Raw genomic sequence first — 16,050 nt, 5'->3', positions numbered from 1 at the left:
GATTTCTCACTTTCCCTAGCTCTATTTCTCTCCAGAGAGCACATGTGTACTATGACAAAAACCTTAAAAGAAAACAAACAAAAAAGAGGCATTTCTTCCAAAATAAGACCAAGGGTAGCCTAAGAAACTAGACCTAGGTATGCTGAAGGTGATCCATTTTAGAATGTACACTTGTCCTTCATTCTTCCAAAACATAGGAAAGGACTTTGCTCTAACATTCTCTTCTCAGCCTGTAGGCTTAAACTCTCAGAGAAGAGACTAATTGTCTTCAGTCCCTCCCTGAGGTTTAAGATTGAGAGATGTCAACACACCTGGACAATGCTGTCTCCGATGCCCATTCTGCTTCCAAGGAGACTAACTGACCATTGTCTGAGCATTAAACCCATTGTTTAACCCTTTAAACTAACTTGTAATATTAACTCTCATACTGGCTTCAGAATGACCAGGAAATATTTCTCTTTTCCCTTACCATGGATTTAGCAAGTCACTGTCAAATAAAATACCTTGGTATAGGGCCAGCAATGGCATTGTGGTTGAGGCACTGGACCTGGTGGTTTGCTTTCTCACTTCCACCCACTCCCCCATCTCTCTCTGGTGAGCACATAAGCCCTATAGCAAATTAAAAAGTAATGATAATAAAACATTTTCAGAGATTCCTTGGTATAGATTTTGACCAATGTAAACTTTTTGTTTTAATATTTTTGCTATAGGATGTGTGTAATTGCCAGAGAGAGAGAGAGAGAGGGAGAGACAGAGAGAGACAGAGAAACAGAAAGCAAGAAATCACCCCCCAGGGGGCATGGCCACATCACAATCCCTTCTCTTCCATTCTCCTCTTGGGATTTTGGGCACACATGCACATGTGCTCAGCATGAGTTTCAAGCCACCAGGTTTGGGACTTGAACTGCGGTTGACCACGTGGGAGTCCAGCACCTTAACCATTACTCCATCTGCTGGCTTTGACCAATGTAAGACTTTTCATTACCTCCCTTCTGCACTTGTGACTTTTTGTCTTTGAAACTGTCCTACATTCTACAAGACCTCAGCACACATCATTCAGGGTAACTTGGATCGTCCTCATTTTGGACTGAATAAATTAATCTTTGCTTACTTTGCTTTGCTTCAGCCTTCTTTTCTGAGATTGAACAAAGGGGGAAAATATGAAACTGAAAGTACCTAAAGTCTAGGCTTAGAGAGGAATGAAGGACTCCAGTACTCAGAACCTCTAGGGAGCTAAGATGATCTGAAACCATTTCTAAAGTTGTAGCACATTTGCCTTCTTTCTCATCTGAAGAAAAGAACACGTACACAGAACTGCTTAAAGGTGAGTCCTGAGCCTGGCATCTGTACTCTCCAGACTCACGAACCTCCAGGACATTTCTTGGGGTTTCTCTTCGTATTTCTTTCACAAGGTACCAATGGTACCATTTCATTTCTTCGGGTGCATAGAAGTGAAACCCATTGTAAGTCAGATTTACTCTCTCTCCTTGAAAGATGTTGTTCCATGGGGACTGGAGTGAAATCACAGGTTTGGGTGCAGTTGCTGAGGAAAAGAAGAAAAGGTTTGAAGCAGAGATGCCTATAGTCCCAACCACTGTGGTTTATATGGGATGGATGGAAGGACATGCCTATGGAGAATTCCTAAGAGGGCCCCAGGTAGCAGGCAGGCCTCCAGCTGTGCCCTCCTCAAGTGCAGGTGCAAGTGCAGTGGATGCTCGTCTACAGGAGCACACTGGCAGCCCCTGCAGGGTCCACTCACTAATGACTGATGACAGGAGGGTCACAGACCCTCCTACCTTTTCCAATGGGCCAGGTCCTAATAGGAATTGCATTTTTCCTGGACTCTCACTCATGTTTCTCATATTACAGATACCTCTCTAAAACGAACTTTTGCTTGTAAAGGAAACTAGAATATGTCATCCCAAAACATTCCTCTTTAGCTTATAGGTCTTTTTGAGATGAAGTCCATCGAGAACTACCAAAAGCAAGAAAAGCTCTAAAAAGGGAGCACAACTTTTTTTCATAAAGCAAATCTGAATTTTAAAAAGAAGTGTCCATTTGTAAAAGTTTCTCTCTCTATGACTGAAACTAATTGACTAAAGGATATAGAAACACAGTGTATAGATGTAAATACCAGATATAGTGTGTGTGAAAGAGGAGGGTCTGAGGAAGGACATTTAGAAGAAAAATAGGGAGGCAAAGCATTAATGGCACAAAGAAATTTGGTATTATCTGTTGAAGATATTTTGTAGTTTTATCAACTGTACTAGGGAGAAATGTTCACCTGTTGAAATATCCATTTTGTAAGACAAATAATAATGTGATTGAATGTATAAAAGAAAATGAAATGAAAAAAAAAGTTTCTCTCTATCCTATACCAGGAAGAGGAGGAGCTTAACAACTTATCAATAGAAAAGACATTGACTTAAATCTGGATAACAAATCTTACTTAAAAAATTATTGCTCACTGTACTTTTCTTTGCCAACTTTCAGTAACTTTGGCCCCTCTCCTCTTCCTCACAGGAGCCCCAAACTTCCCTTTCATTTGTTTAACCTAAGATGGGATATAACCTAAAATGGTATGACTGCTGTCTTGAGCTACAATGTTCTTTGTAAATTCCCTGTGTATGTGCATAATTGAAATATTTTTCTCTATTCATTAGTCTTTGATCAGTTTGATTCATGGGCCGCAGCCAATGAACCTGATTGTCACCCACCGAATGGCCTGTGTACATACCATCTTCCCAATCCCTTCCTAAACAGTGGTTTTCTTTAAGTAACAGGACACATGACTTTGGATAAGTCACTGCTCATCCTCTAAGAATCATCCTAATTTGGTGGGATCCAAGACAGTTATCATACTGATCTCTGGAAGATCCCAAACCTCATTGTAATGTCATTAGTATACAAAATGACACATCTACAAGTACCATGACAGTTTACCATTTCCCAATAACCACCAGAATAAACCCTTAAAAGGAGAAAAAGGAGGTGGATTTTGAAATTTCAAGAAATTTCCACCTTTTCCTGGAAAAACTTTGACTAGTTTTCCCCTCTCTTACTGTATCCATTTCCCTTGTTACCACCATAGTATATCTTAAAGACTTCTAGCTCAAGATGAGGAAGAAGTTGATTTGTGAATTTGTCTCCCATTTCTCCACTCCTTGGCCATTGATTAAAGCTTGAGATGTGACACTCAGTTTCCATTACCTAAGTTGGCTGTGCAACAGCAAATGACAAAAGATCCCATCTTTGGGAGTAAATTATAAATTGGTAACAAGATGGGTAGAGAAAAATATAATTTACTATTTTTCTCCTCCTTCTTGTGACATAAACATATGGTGGGATAGGGATTACAGATGGAAGGAGTACAGAAACTTGGGGATACATTTTGGAGTTGTTAAAAACAAACAAACAAACAAAAAGAAATTTTGCAGTTGTTGAAAAGGGTCTAGACTGTATTTTTACCAACAAGTAGAAGAAGGAAATCAGGATGTTGTCTAAAGGAAGAACTATATTCAGACAGCTACACAGAATAAGACTCCAGGGAGTTAGGTGCTCTTAACTTCCCAAGTCTCAAAGACATTCTTTAATAACAATAAAACACTGACCCTGTATGAAACCAGTCCCTAAGAACTTTAAACATTGTTGGAGATAAACTGGAGAAGATAAGAGTAAATACAAATTAAGCCTAAGAGGCTTAATCTCTCCTGTTGAAAATAAAAGAAGAAACTTCCTCCTCTTGTCCTTTTCTTTCTTTCTTTCTTTACCTGTCCTTTTTACATGTATGCAAATCCACATAATGACTAAATAAGCCTCTTGCCAGTCTCACACATCAGGAAAGTTCTGGGAGCCATCTTTTTGAAATGCAAACCACTAAAGAAATATTGGGTTGTTGGAAAAGTCATGACACATTCTTGCACAGAAAAACAGAAAAATACGTCATGACTTTTTCAATGACCCAGTAGCTTTCCCATCTCCTTGTTCCTGTCAGTGGGCTCACCTTGCTCCAATATGCAAAACTACCTGCCTTTGTGAATCCAGAGAAAAGCCAATTGGTTCACTCAGATTGTCTTCCTAATTACCAAGTTAAGGTTAGGATGAACTATTTGTGACAAAAGATGCTGAGAGTCCTTTTACCATGAGCTAGTGATTGTTTACCTTGAAAACATGCATGGGTGGGTTGTACCCATGTAGCTATAAGAAGGGTTGGGATTTCTTTCTGTCTTTGCAATCTCTTAGCAGACTGCCTGTGATATAGATCACATTCTGATTTAATGCCAACTCAGTAATAAAAAATGTTTTATTTGTTACCTTTGTGAAGATTTCTGAGTTGGGAGGAGACTTTTGTTTTTATTTATATTTCTCCAACAAGAAACTGTTACTGAGGCTCCTTTTTAAAAAATGAATAAATAATCTATAATTTTGAAAGTTTATTTTATTCATGATGGAATAAAATGCACATACAAGAGAAAGAGAGAGAAATGCACCCTGGATAAGGCTCTGTTGCACTGCAATGCCTTTTCCTCAGCCTTCTAGCTCCTCAGGATCCTGAGAGTCCACTCGTGTACCAAGCATGTTCTCAGGCCAACCTGGTTATCCAAAATGTCAATGGAAATAACCAACTCTGTAGAAATTATAATTAATGTGGCTTATTATTAAGCTTGAAATCGAATGACATATCTGGAGGAAAATGAGTATGTTTCTTAGCTGTTCAGGTACAGCGGTTCCTTTCATTTGCTTTTGAGAGCAAGAGACAAAGCTTTGGAATTCAGAGTAGAGTATTTTCATTGGTCTGCTCTGAGGAGGTGAGACATCTGGAAGTGAAGCTTTATATGTTATAGATGGGTTGATAACTTTTTAGGTTGGTGATTGGAAAAAGAAGATCTTGGGAAGAGATCAGTTAAAGAATGTCCCCAATAACCTATTCAGAGATAAGAAGGCTTGCTCTACATTACAAAAGTACCATGCCAGGAACCAGATGTAGAAAGAGTCTGTTATCAATGGGCTAAAATGATCTGTTAATATTTGTAGGTATGACTCTCCCTAGAACCTTTGGAAAGGATTTTTAAAATAAGAAAATGCAATCATACTTTTGTCCTCAAACTCACAGAAAACAATGTGGCTTCCAGCACTGCAGTTCAGTTTGCTACTGTCTGTGTCACAAGGCTGAGTCACGAAGGATCTTTTTGATCTGAGTGTTTATTTTTGAATTTGAGGTAGTAAGAGTTAACAACAGAACAAAATTATTTGTTATTTGAAACCTCCACTCAAGCCTGCTCAAAGCTCAATGCTTTTGAAGTAGGAGACAGGGACCCTAAAATTATAATTAGGGTATAGGCCCCAAATCACAAAATGGCTAAGTTTTAAGATGGAGACAAAGCAGCTCTGTTGCTTGCTCAGGAGAAATGGCTTGCAGGGGTGGCTCAGTGATTGACCTAGGCAACAGAACCTAGACCTAAACAAAGGCTTTTTTTCCAGGCCCCACCACATTTTGGGAAGAAGATAAGATAATGGTTTTTATAGCCCAAAATTTCTAGACAAAGAATCTCTTCATCTTTGTACCCACTCCAAAATTAGGAGAAAAATAACTGAACCCACCAGCATGTGCACTACCTAGAACAAATCCAGACAAAACCCTACCTGAGCAAAACAAAACAAAACAAAACAAAACAAAACAAAACAAAACAAAATGCCCATCCCAGCTCCTCTTCACCAATTCATTCTCTGAGACCCCCTCCCTTCTACTTAGGAATTCTGTTTTTTCCTTCCCTCTCTTTCAATAAACTCTGCTTTCCCCTCTCTGTGTCCATCTCTCTAATTCTTCCTGAGCGTGAGACAAGAACCCATGTCCTGCTGCAAGTGCTGAGCCTGATCACTCCTGCACATCTCTAAATTCTTCCTGAGCATAAGACAAGAACCCATGTCCCGCTGCAAGTGCTGAGCCTGATCACTCCTGCACCTCCATGTTCCTGTACTTTTGTTTTGATAGGTTAAACTTTTAGTGGGTATACAAATGAAAGTGGATTGTATTGGGGCTCAGAAAATGACACCCCCCAGTATGGTGTTGTGACATGCTGAGTACTTTCCACTGAAGGACAAGTAGAAAGTCTTAGAAGCAGCCTCAGAAGCAAAGTCTCTCTCTGACTTTCTCCTGCCCTCCTGTCTCCTGTTCCTGTTTCTCCATCAAGGCAGGCCATAGTAACTAGAAATTCTCTTCTCCAAGTTGGCCATTGAATCTAGGAATAGTATTTTAACCTTTTCTTGACTTTTTGTGTAAGGATGAGTCATAAAAAAATTTTCTGCCCCACTTTGTCTGATAAATCATAAGACTCTCATTCAGAAGTCCTATGCTATATCTGGGAGGAAGAAGTGAAATAAATAAAGACCAAAAGAAATCTGAACACACGGCCCTTACCTGGTTCCCCCACTCAGACTGTTAGCATTACATCATAGCCTTTTTGTCAAATCACATTTCTACACGGTTGTCCATTCTTCACCAAACCTAGACATAGAAATAGGATTTTCCTGAGTCTTTGGTTCTTCATTTGGAAAGTGCCCATGTCATGTAAAACTTTGATGAAATAAATTTGATATGCTTTCTAGATACATTTGTTTGTTAACCTATTTTTTGTTGTTGAAGTGTTGGCCGTGACCATTATGATGGAAGAGAGAAGGTATCACCCCTTCCTGCCCCTGCAATGACTGTTTCAGATTCTGCTGAAAATGCAGTCATCCATGGAGTTGGTGAAAATTATGTGGAACCACTGCTCCGATGGCTCACAAAGTCACTGAGGCGTGTAGGAGAGTAAGACCTGTGAACAATGATAAAGGAGACATTGATGATAAGGAAAGGCCTTGTTTGGCTCCTGAAAGTTAGTCCCAATGCCTTTCCACAGAAGGAAGAGGAAAAGTGAGGTACTAAGTGGGTCTGCTACATGACCCAAGTCTGGGCAAAGAGATGTTAGAGGAGTAACGCTGGTGGCTGAATAAGGATGGGGACACTAGAGTAAGAAGTTTCCTTTATGTTGAAAGGAGAAGAGCAACAGGGTGCTGTTGGCCTCAGCTTCCTATTCCACCTGCCCCAACTTCCTGCCTGGAACAGTCATGATGCCTACGGCTGTGACAGCTACTACACTGGAAAAAAAAAAATCAATATTAGAGTCATGCTTTGTTCTACAAATTGTCCATGGTAATCTAACTTTGGTGAAGTAGAAAGTAAAACAAATTATTTTCATTTATATTACTTTACTTTTTTCAAAAATGAAATCTCAATTTTTGAGGTGTGTTGTGCATTATAAAAATTCAAGTGAACTCACTTTAAGTGTATTTTCTTTGGGGTAGCTTCTAGATCAGTTAAAGAGGGCTGTGAACATGTAAGGCCATAGAAAAAATTGCTTTTTAAAAGGCTGAGATTTTAAACATTCTTACTCTTTTCTCGAAGAACTACTCAAGTAGGTTTTTTAGTTGTGTCCAAATGTAAAGGAAATACCCTCCCTCTGTTTGGGGACAAAACTATATAATAACTTGAATGCATGTTTTAAGTAAAGAAGTTAAATGTTCTGTCTGGTGATGTAAATTATTTGTGTGTCTTTATAGATTTCCTTAAAAATGTATCGCTTTAGAGATGTGGACAAAGACTTGAGAATGGTGCAGCGGTAATGCAACTGGACCCACTTGGGAAGGTCTTTGGTTCATGGGCCAGGACTTGAACACTCCGGGCAGACATGTGCCCAAAATCTGGGCTGGCTGAGGCTAGGAGTAGACTGTAGATCATATCTCAGCATTCATGTTGGGAGTGATTCTCCCTCTCCCTCCTTATCCCTCCTCTTGCTCTGCACAAGTAATACAAAACAAACATTTTATAAAAAGGTCCCTGGGCCCCCAGTGGAAAAGAAGAGAACAGAAATCCCCACTAGCTACATTCCTGGGAAGCACATGGGGATAGGGAAATAGGGAGGAGAACATCCTTCCTTTGGTGTGGACAGCTGGATTCCTCTTTGATCTGAGTAAGCTGCCCCTGGTGTGTACAGGTGATGCTATGGCCCAGAGGAGACACATCTTGTTAGGGCCTTCATGAGGCTGAGACTGAGCAGCTGGGCTCTGAGATGAACTATAACTAGCAGCTGATGTAAGATACTCCCTGCATTTCATTTCCTTGTCCTAGAACCATTAGCAAAGTCTTATCAAACTACGATTTTGTCTCAGTTAGGCAGGAACCTGTGGGAAATGGTCTGTGTCCACAGCACTGAGTTGGAGAGCAGCAGGCCCAGAAACTATAGGGAGTGGACAGCATGCATCAAGGGGGATGACAGCCAGCCGATTAGTGGAGCACAGGGATTGCCAAACACCTGAGTGACAGATCCCAAAGAACACTGGACTTGCTGCTCACCAGCAAAATTAATAGGGGTTCAGATCCATCATAACTGAGTCACTAACAGCAAAACATGCCTACACACAGTCGTGACATTTGGGACAAACTGTTTACACAGGGTTAGGGGTAAAGAAGTTGGTGCCAAGACCTCCCTTTTGAAGTAGTGACTTATTTCTTTCCTTTCCCTTTTAGAATTCTGCACATTCCACCAGACTTGGCAAGAACCCTGTATTACTGGAGCCAGCACCTTCCCCTTTTAAAGCCCAGGGCACACATCCCAGGCCCCTCCATGTTTGCCCAGCACCTCGGCAGGTTTGGTCCGACAGTGACCACCAATAGCCTGGTCCTTAGGGTCAGAGTTACCAGATCAATGGATATAGTCACCTCCACACAGCCTTCAGACAAGGATGAAGGGGACAACAAGGCTATTTCTTACAAGTATTTGAGACACAATATAGTTATTACAATTTCTAGAGACTTAAAAGAGAAAAGAAAGGGTGGTAGGGGGAGGTACTTACCAAATTGTCCACTCACTGGAGCTGCGAGGGAGTTGAGATTCAGGCATCAGCACAGGCAGAGTCCCAGATCATTCACCCTGACAGCCACATGCCCACAATTTACTTCAACCCAGAGAAACCAGGGAACCTGAGGCCAAAAGCTCAGGCTGTAGTTTCAGCCCGGTTTGAATTCTAACTGTGTGACTGAGCACACCACATGCACTTCCAGGTCCCAGCTTCTTCCTTTGAAAACTGAGAACTGAAAAAAAGGCCTCAGGGCCAGTAGGAGGCATGGCGGTTAAGGTGCTGGACTCCCACATGGCCAACCATGCTTCAAGTCCTAGACCTAGTATCTTCCTTTCTTGCTTTCCCTTTCTCTTATCCTCTCTCTCTCTCTCTCTCTCTCTAGGGAGCACTAGTGCTCTATAGCAAATTTAAAATAATAAAAATATAATAAATACAATTAAATAAATAATTCTTTTTTTTTTTTTTTTGTGGAAAGGTTTTAGCTATAGGGCACGTGCACTCACCAGAAAGACAGAGGGAGACAGAGAGACAGAAAGCGAGAAATCACTCTCCAGGGGGGATGACCACGCTGCAATCCCTTCTCCTCCATTCTCCTCTTCAGATCTTGGGCACGCATGCACACATGCTTGGCGTGAGTTTAAGTCACCGGGTCCGGGACTCGAATTGTGGTTGACTACATGGGAGTTCAGTGACATAGCCATTACACCAACTGCCAGTCCCATAAATAATTCTTTTTTTAAAAGTGGCCTCACAGTAATTGGCATGAGTTGCATTAGTGTAAGTCCTTGACTAGTGGTTGATATCATTAGTTCCTTAATACAGGGCTGCTGCTGAGACTTGATTTTGCTGTCTTCTTGCCTAGAACATTTTGCTCCTCCTTCTGTAGCAAGCAACATCAAGTCACACTGAGGCATTAAGGCCCAGGTGAAGTCACACCTCCTCTGTGAAGCCTTTTCAGATACCTTTAGACTGAAGCAGCCTCTCTCTTCTCTGGACTCAGGACACTTGCTATTATAGCTTATTTGGAACTGATATGTGGATATCAAGTATGAGGTACTGGTTAGAAGCATTGTTTCCAAAGCCACATTGAGGGTTTGAATCCTGACTCTGTCACTGTGCCTGCTGCATGAGTTTCAGACAGAGTAAAGTCTTTGTGCCTCCGTTTCCTCATTTGTAAATGGAAGGGACAACAGTTCCAGCCCATTGACTGTTAGAGAGTTGGATAAATTAGTACATGGGATATTCTCTAGAGAGGGTCTGGGACACAGGGCTCAGCAAGAATTAATTATTGCCATAACATTATCCTATGGCCCGCCATGTAATACTTTTCTTGTCTTGCCAGTCAAATGTTCTTGCATGTGCACTTTGTTATCCTAATCAGAGGGGCAGCACTTGAGGGCAGAGGCTGCATCCCCCAGGTCCTGCGTCCTCTGTGGTGCCCAGCCATGTGCTAGGCATTCAACCATTTACTGTCCACCAAGTTCCCATGAGGTGCCGATCACACGAGTAACCCTCCCCTTAGGATCTGGGGATAGAGGTGAGAATAAGACAAACATGCTGAATAAATATTTAATAAACAAAAGACTGTTCTTTAATTCCCCAGCTTGAGCTACAAGGAGCTCAGTGCCTTGTTTGGACAAATATTGACAGGTAGTACAGAAGCAGAGGGAGAAAAATTCAAAGGGAAATCATCTTATTTCTTCTCATGTTCTCTGCAAACATTGGAGCAGGTGTGATCTTAGAATACAGAGAAGGAAATAACTGTTCTCAGCAGAAGATCATTAGTGCCTTAGCTCACAATTGGGAAATAGTCCTTCACAAGGGACTCGGTTCATTTTTTATACTGCATCTTCATGAGCTGTGATTTGGGGAGGGGGCCGAATCTAGCTGTAGTTTTTTGTTTGTTTGCTTAATATGAAAAATAAACCCACTTTAGGGTATTAGAAATTTACTATAGGTGATTACAAATTTACTATAGGCAATTACAAAGCCAAAACACCTCAATGGACATTAACTGCCACTTTTTCCCCTAACATAGATACATCATTATCTTCCCTCTGTTTTGAAAATAAAACTTTGTGAAGTCTGATTTCCACAGCCCAGAGGAGAGGCCTTTTGCTCCTGGTGAGGCTCAGGCTTCGCAGAGAGCAGAGACCTTTTCTCCAACACTTACCAAGGACCAGCAAGGACACCCACAGCAGCATGGAGCCTGTTTCAGGGCCGGAGACAGAGGAGCTCTTGGGAGATTGGCCAGTGGAGCCCAGATCGCCAGAGCAGCACAAGCCCATAACAGCCTGGAGGGAGCTCAGCACCGCTGGTTGTATTAATGAAGTGAAAAGGGGAAGTAGAGGAATCTTTTATAAAATATCACACAGCATGTTATCCAGCATAAGAGAATCCAGAGGATGAACATCAATATTTAATAGAGTTATTTAAGTATTTCTCTGATGTCCTGGTTTGAACAGCGTCTCAAGACATTAGCCATCATAATTTCAGAACTCTCCAGTCTCTGTCTTTAAAGGGAATCACAACTTCTTCTCTCTGCTTCTAGGTACCAGGCAAGACAGCAGTCCTCTTGAGATGCACATAATCCAAGGATGTACCTGAATCACCCCGGTTTGAACAGCGTCTCAAGACATTAGCCATCATAATTTCAGAACTCTCCAGTCTCTGTCTTTAAAGGGAATCACTTCTTCTCTCTGCTTCTAGGTACCAGGCAAGACAGCAGTCCTCTTGAGATGCACATAATCCAAGGATGTACCTGAATCACCCCGGAGAGGGAGAACTCGTTAGATGTGGGCATGCCCTCCTCTGCCCCCAATGCTTGTACTGGACCACCTCTAGCCGGCCATCTCCACTCCTGATGAAATAGCTCATTCACGAGACAACTCACACTTTGTCCGACAGATATGAAAATATCCTGAGTCATCTGTCTCAGGGGAAGCCACAACCTTTGACTGAGTGGAAGCCTAACTGAAGGGTAAATTATAGCCCCTTCATATTCTTCCTAAACAATGACCATAAAATTTTGACTTAAGGTCCTAGAATCTAACATTTGCTAAAGGAATGTCTTGGCAGACATACATTGATTATATAACTGTATTTTAGGACTGGTGCCAGGTGCTAGAGTGTAGTGATAATCTAAACTCAACAAACATTCATTCTAGCAGAAGAGACAGAAAGTCAACGGGGAATTGCATACAGAGTGGAAAGCACTCTGAAAGTCCAATACGTGGGATGTCTGACCTCGTTCGGGGGAATAAGAACAGGCTTCCCAGTGTAAGTAAGATCTAAGTTGAAAGGCTGTGTCATCCTGGACGAGAGACTAGCAATGGATGGGAGACCCCATGATTGAAGGTGTGTGTGTAGAAGAGGGGATAAGACAGAGACACACGGACACAGACACATGAGCTCCTACCTTCCGCCATGTTGTAATGCATCAAAAGACCCTCACCAAATATATCCCTGGACCTCGGACCTCCAAATCTCTATTATAAGTCATCTAGTTTCAGATATTTTCTGTTATTAGCAACAGTATGGACTAGTTAAAAACGCAAATATTTATTGATTGACTAAGGGTTGAAAGGAAGTTAAAAATCACATGATCTTTCTCTTGTTTTTAGGGTCAATATTGTTGAATGAATGTAGTTCACTGAGCAAAACTAAAATATACATTTATGACACTATGTAAGACATCCAATGCCAAAACTCTCTTCATGTATGACTCCTGTGTTCAGAGGTTTTAAATAAGGCACCCACTATTCCTGTCATGTGTAAGTCACTGACATAAATGCTTCAGTTATTGTGCCTAAAGTGAAACATCAGCCATGGACAGCATACCCTATGATTTATTAAGTAATTCCCTGACTCATCAGGAACAACTTTTAGATTTCATGGTAATAAAGAATAGAAAAGCTTGGTTTTTTTATGTAAGAAAAAAAATTGAACATCTATGATACTTATACATTGGATGGTCAGAAAAGTCAAGACACATTTTTGTGTAGAAAATGACTTTTCTGTCAACCCAATAAAAAGGATTTAAAATTATATTTAAAAAAATAAATTTTCACTTTGGAACAATGACAGATTTGCAGAAAATTGCAAAGATAGTACAGAGAATTTCCATACAACTTTCAGCCTCAGTTTCAATTTCCCCTCTTATCATGATGGTACATTTGTCAAAACTAAGAAGCCATGTTTGGTATATTGCTATTAGCTTAATTTCAGGCTTTACTTGGCTTTCATCAGCTTTTCTGTTGCTTACATTTACCAGTTTATTATAAAGGATGTGGATAAAAAGATACAGAAGGGAAGATGTGGGGGAAGGGATGGAGCGTTCATGCTCTCTCTAAGTGTGCAAAGCACCTCCCAGGAATCTTCGTTCAGGGATCTGGAAGCTCTCTGAACTCAGTTATTTTTGGTTTTTATGGAGGCTTCAATACGTTGACATGGTTAATTAAATTATTGGCCACTGGCGATCACCTTAACCTTCAGTTCCTCTCCCAGCCTTGGAAGTTGAGTAGCGGAGCTGAAAGCCCCAGCCCTCTAATTTTGTCCTGGTCTTTCAATGACCAGCCTCCAACCTGAAGCTATCTAGAAGTTCCCAGACCATCAATCATTTCACTGGCATACAAAAAGTCTCATCACTTTGGTGATTTCAAGCATTTGAGCAATGGTATAATAGGAAATGGGAATGAAGATCAAATATTCATTTTGTAGCATCACAGTCACTTGAGTTGCTGCAACTTTGGTCAATGAGAGCTCTTCTGGTTAGCACCCATGTCCCTCTAGCATGGCCCTGTCTTTTTATCCTTCGAGCCTTTCCTCACTTCTGGCACTACAAGATGCTCAGGCTTCTTTTGCATTTTTCCACCCCAGCTCTAGAATCAGTCATTTCTGAAAAGAGACTCAGTTCCTTTTCATGGAGAATGATTTTTTTTCCTTTTTTTTTTTTCTTTTCTTTTTTTTGGAGAGTTTTTGCTATAGGGCACGTATGCTCGCCAGAAAGACAGAGAGAGACAGAGAGACAGAAAGTGAAAAATCACCTCCCAGGGGGATGGTCACACCACAATCCCTTCTCCTCCATTCTCCTCTCGGGATCTTGGGCACACACACACACGTGCCCGGCGCGAGTTTAAGCCACCGAGTCCAGGACTCGAACCATGGTCAACTACATGGGAGTCCAGTGACATAGCCATTGCGCTAACTGCTGGTCCCAAGAATGATATTTAGAAATCAAGATCCAAGGGGCCAGCAAGTGGTGTGTGGTCAAGACGCTGGACTCCCACATGGCTTACTGTGGTTTGAATCCTGGACCTGGAAGCTTGCTTTCTCACTTTCTCTGTCTCTCTTCCTCTCTCCCTCTGGTGAGTTCATGTGTCCTACAGAAAATTAAAATAATAATAACAAAAATGAATAATTAATTAAATAAATAATTATTTTTAAAAAACTATAAAGGAAATCAAGATTTAGAAACTGAGTACATTTAAATTTTTTTTCTTTTAAATTTATTTGCTCATTTTTTTAAATGAAAGAGATCCTAACAAGGTCTGTCCGTACAGCAATCCCTCTTACTAACTGCAGACTTCCAGTCAACCAGGGCCATGATGTGCACGGGCACAACTTGTACAGGTTGACCCAGGGTCTCAATCTTGGGGTCTCCTCACATGGTCCCAGCATCACGCAGTGGTGCCTCACCATCTGCACCAACACTGCTGGTCCAGTGGGTATGTTCCTTACCACTCAAGGAAAATTATACCTTCCTAAAACAGTGACAGAGAGTCTGTGATCCTGACAATGTGTTATGAGTGGAAAAATACTAGCTGGACACATTTGTTGTTTTTATTATTAACAGTGTCTACTTCAAAGCCAGTGGCTTCTTACATGATGGTTTCTACAGCCCTTTGCTAATGACGGGCAATAGCCCTTTGGAATAATTAATTTTAAACTTTAAAGAAAAGACAGTGGGTCAGCTCAATTAGAGTCTTTTGGAGGCTAGTATTATCTGGAAACCTTATTTTACCTGACTATGGATGAAATTATATAATTTTAAAATTTTGCCAGAGGGTCCGTGTGCTTGCCTGAGGGTGATGGGGTGGGATAGGGTTGTGAGAATGCCCCCCCCCCATGGGGAATGGTCACACTGCAATCTCTTCTCCTCCATCTCTTCCTCCTTTTGGAGATTTTGGGCATGCATGCAAGCACATACACACATACACACACCTGGAGTGTTTTTCAAGCCACTGAGTCTGGGACTCGAACTGTGCAGTTGGTCATATGGGATCCAGCCACCTTAACCATGTGCCATGGGTTGGCCCCAATAAAAATATTTTTGACATTTAATGATAAAAGATGATCTCTGGTTTTAGAAACTTTTTCCAAGATGTATTTTTGTTCTAAGTTAAGATGCTCTACCTTCTTGAACGTACAGGTCTTTTTGCTTAAGAACCGGGCCAAAAGAAGAATAGAATCACAGACTCTCAGTACCTTCTCTTCTAATCCATAAGCCCACACTGAGGAGGCCATGGATACAGACACTAGATCTGAAGTCTAAGACAAAGCTATGGCTTTCTCTATTACTCACAAGCTATGTAGGGCAAATCTACTTTGCTATTTAGAGACTTTTTAAAAAAATACTGACTTGAAAGTGTTCCCTCCAAATTTATATATTGAAGTTTAATTACATTGTGAAGGCATTAAGATTATGGAAACTGGGTACAGTAGGTGGCACAGAGGTTAAGGTAGGGTGGATCCCACATGACCGAATGTGTGGTGTAAGTCCCAGCCCTGGTGGCTTGAAAAACACAACGTGTGTGTGTGTGTGTGTGTGTGTGTGTGTGCACGCAGTCAAAGTCCCAAGAGGAGAGTGGAGAAGAAAAGATCGTGGCATGCCATCCTTCACTGGAGGTTGATTCTACTTTCCCTTCATCTCCCTCTCTCTGTCTCTCTCCAGTGAGCACTCTCATTCTATAGCAAAAGTAAAAGGAAAAAAAAAAAGAGTATGGAAACCTAATCTGACTATAGGATTAAAAGGTGGAGTCTTGGGCCAGCTAGTGATGTGGAAGATAAGGTGCTGGATCCTACGTGACCACCAGTGCAGTTCAAGTCCTGGACCTGGTGGCTTGAAAATCATGTGCATGTGTGTCCCACTTC

General features: G+C 41.3%; 1 protein-coding gene across 1 annotated transcript in view; it reads right to left on the bottom strand.

Moving 5' to 3' along the window:
* FCRL4 (Fc receptor like 4) overlaps window positions 1–11,102 on the bottom strand; it is a 31,609-nt gene extending 20,507 nt beyond the window's left edge. Inside the window, 3 exon segments of the mRNA XM_027776577.1 lie at window positions 1,271–1,543; window positions 8,893–8,913; window positions 11,072–11,102. Of these exon segments, the coding sequence (XP_027632378.1) occupies window positions 1,271–1,543; window positions 8,893–8,913; window positions 11,072–11,102 (325 nt within the window).
* Between the last annotated feature and the right edge of the window lie 4,948 nt (window positions 11,103–16,050).

Source organism: Tupaia chinensis, unplaced genomic scaffold (genome assembly GCF_000334495.1).
Source record: "Tupaia chinensis unplaced genomic scaffold, TupChi_1.0 Scaffold000684_1, whole genome shotgun sequence".
Lineage (NCBI taxonomy): Eukaryota > Metazoa > Chordata > Mammalia > Scandentia > Tupaiidae > Tupaia > Tupaia belangeri.
Note: the sequence above shows the minus strand (reverse complement) of the source record. Positions and strands in the feature narration are given on the sequence as shown.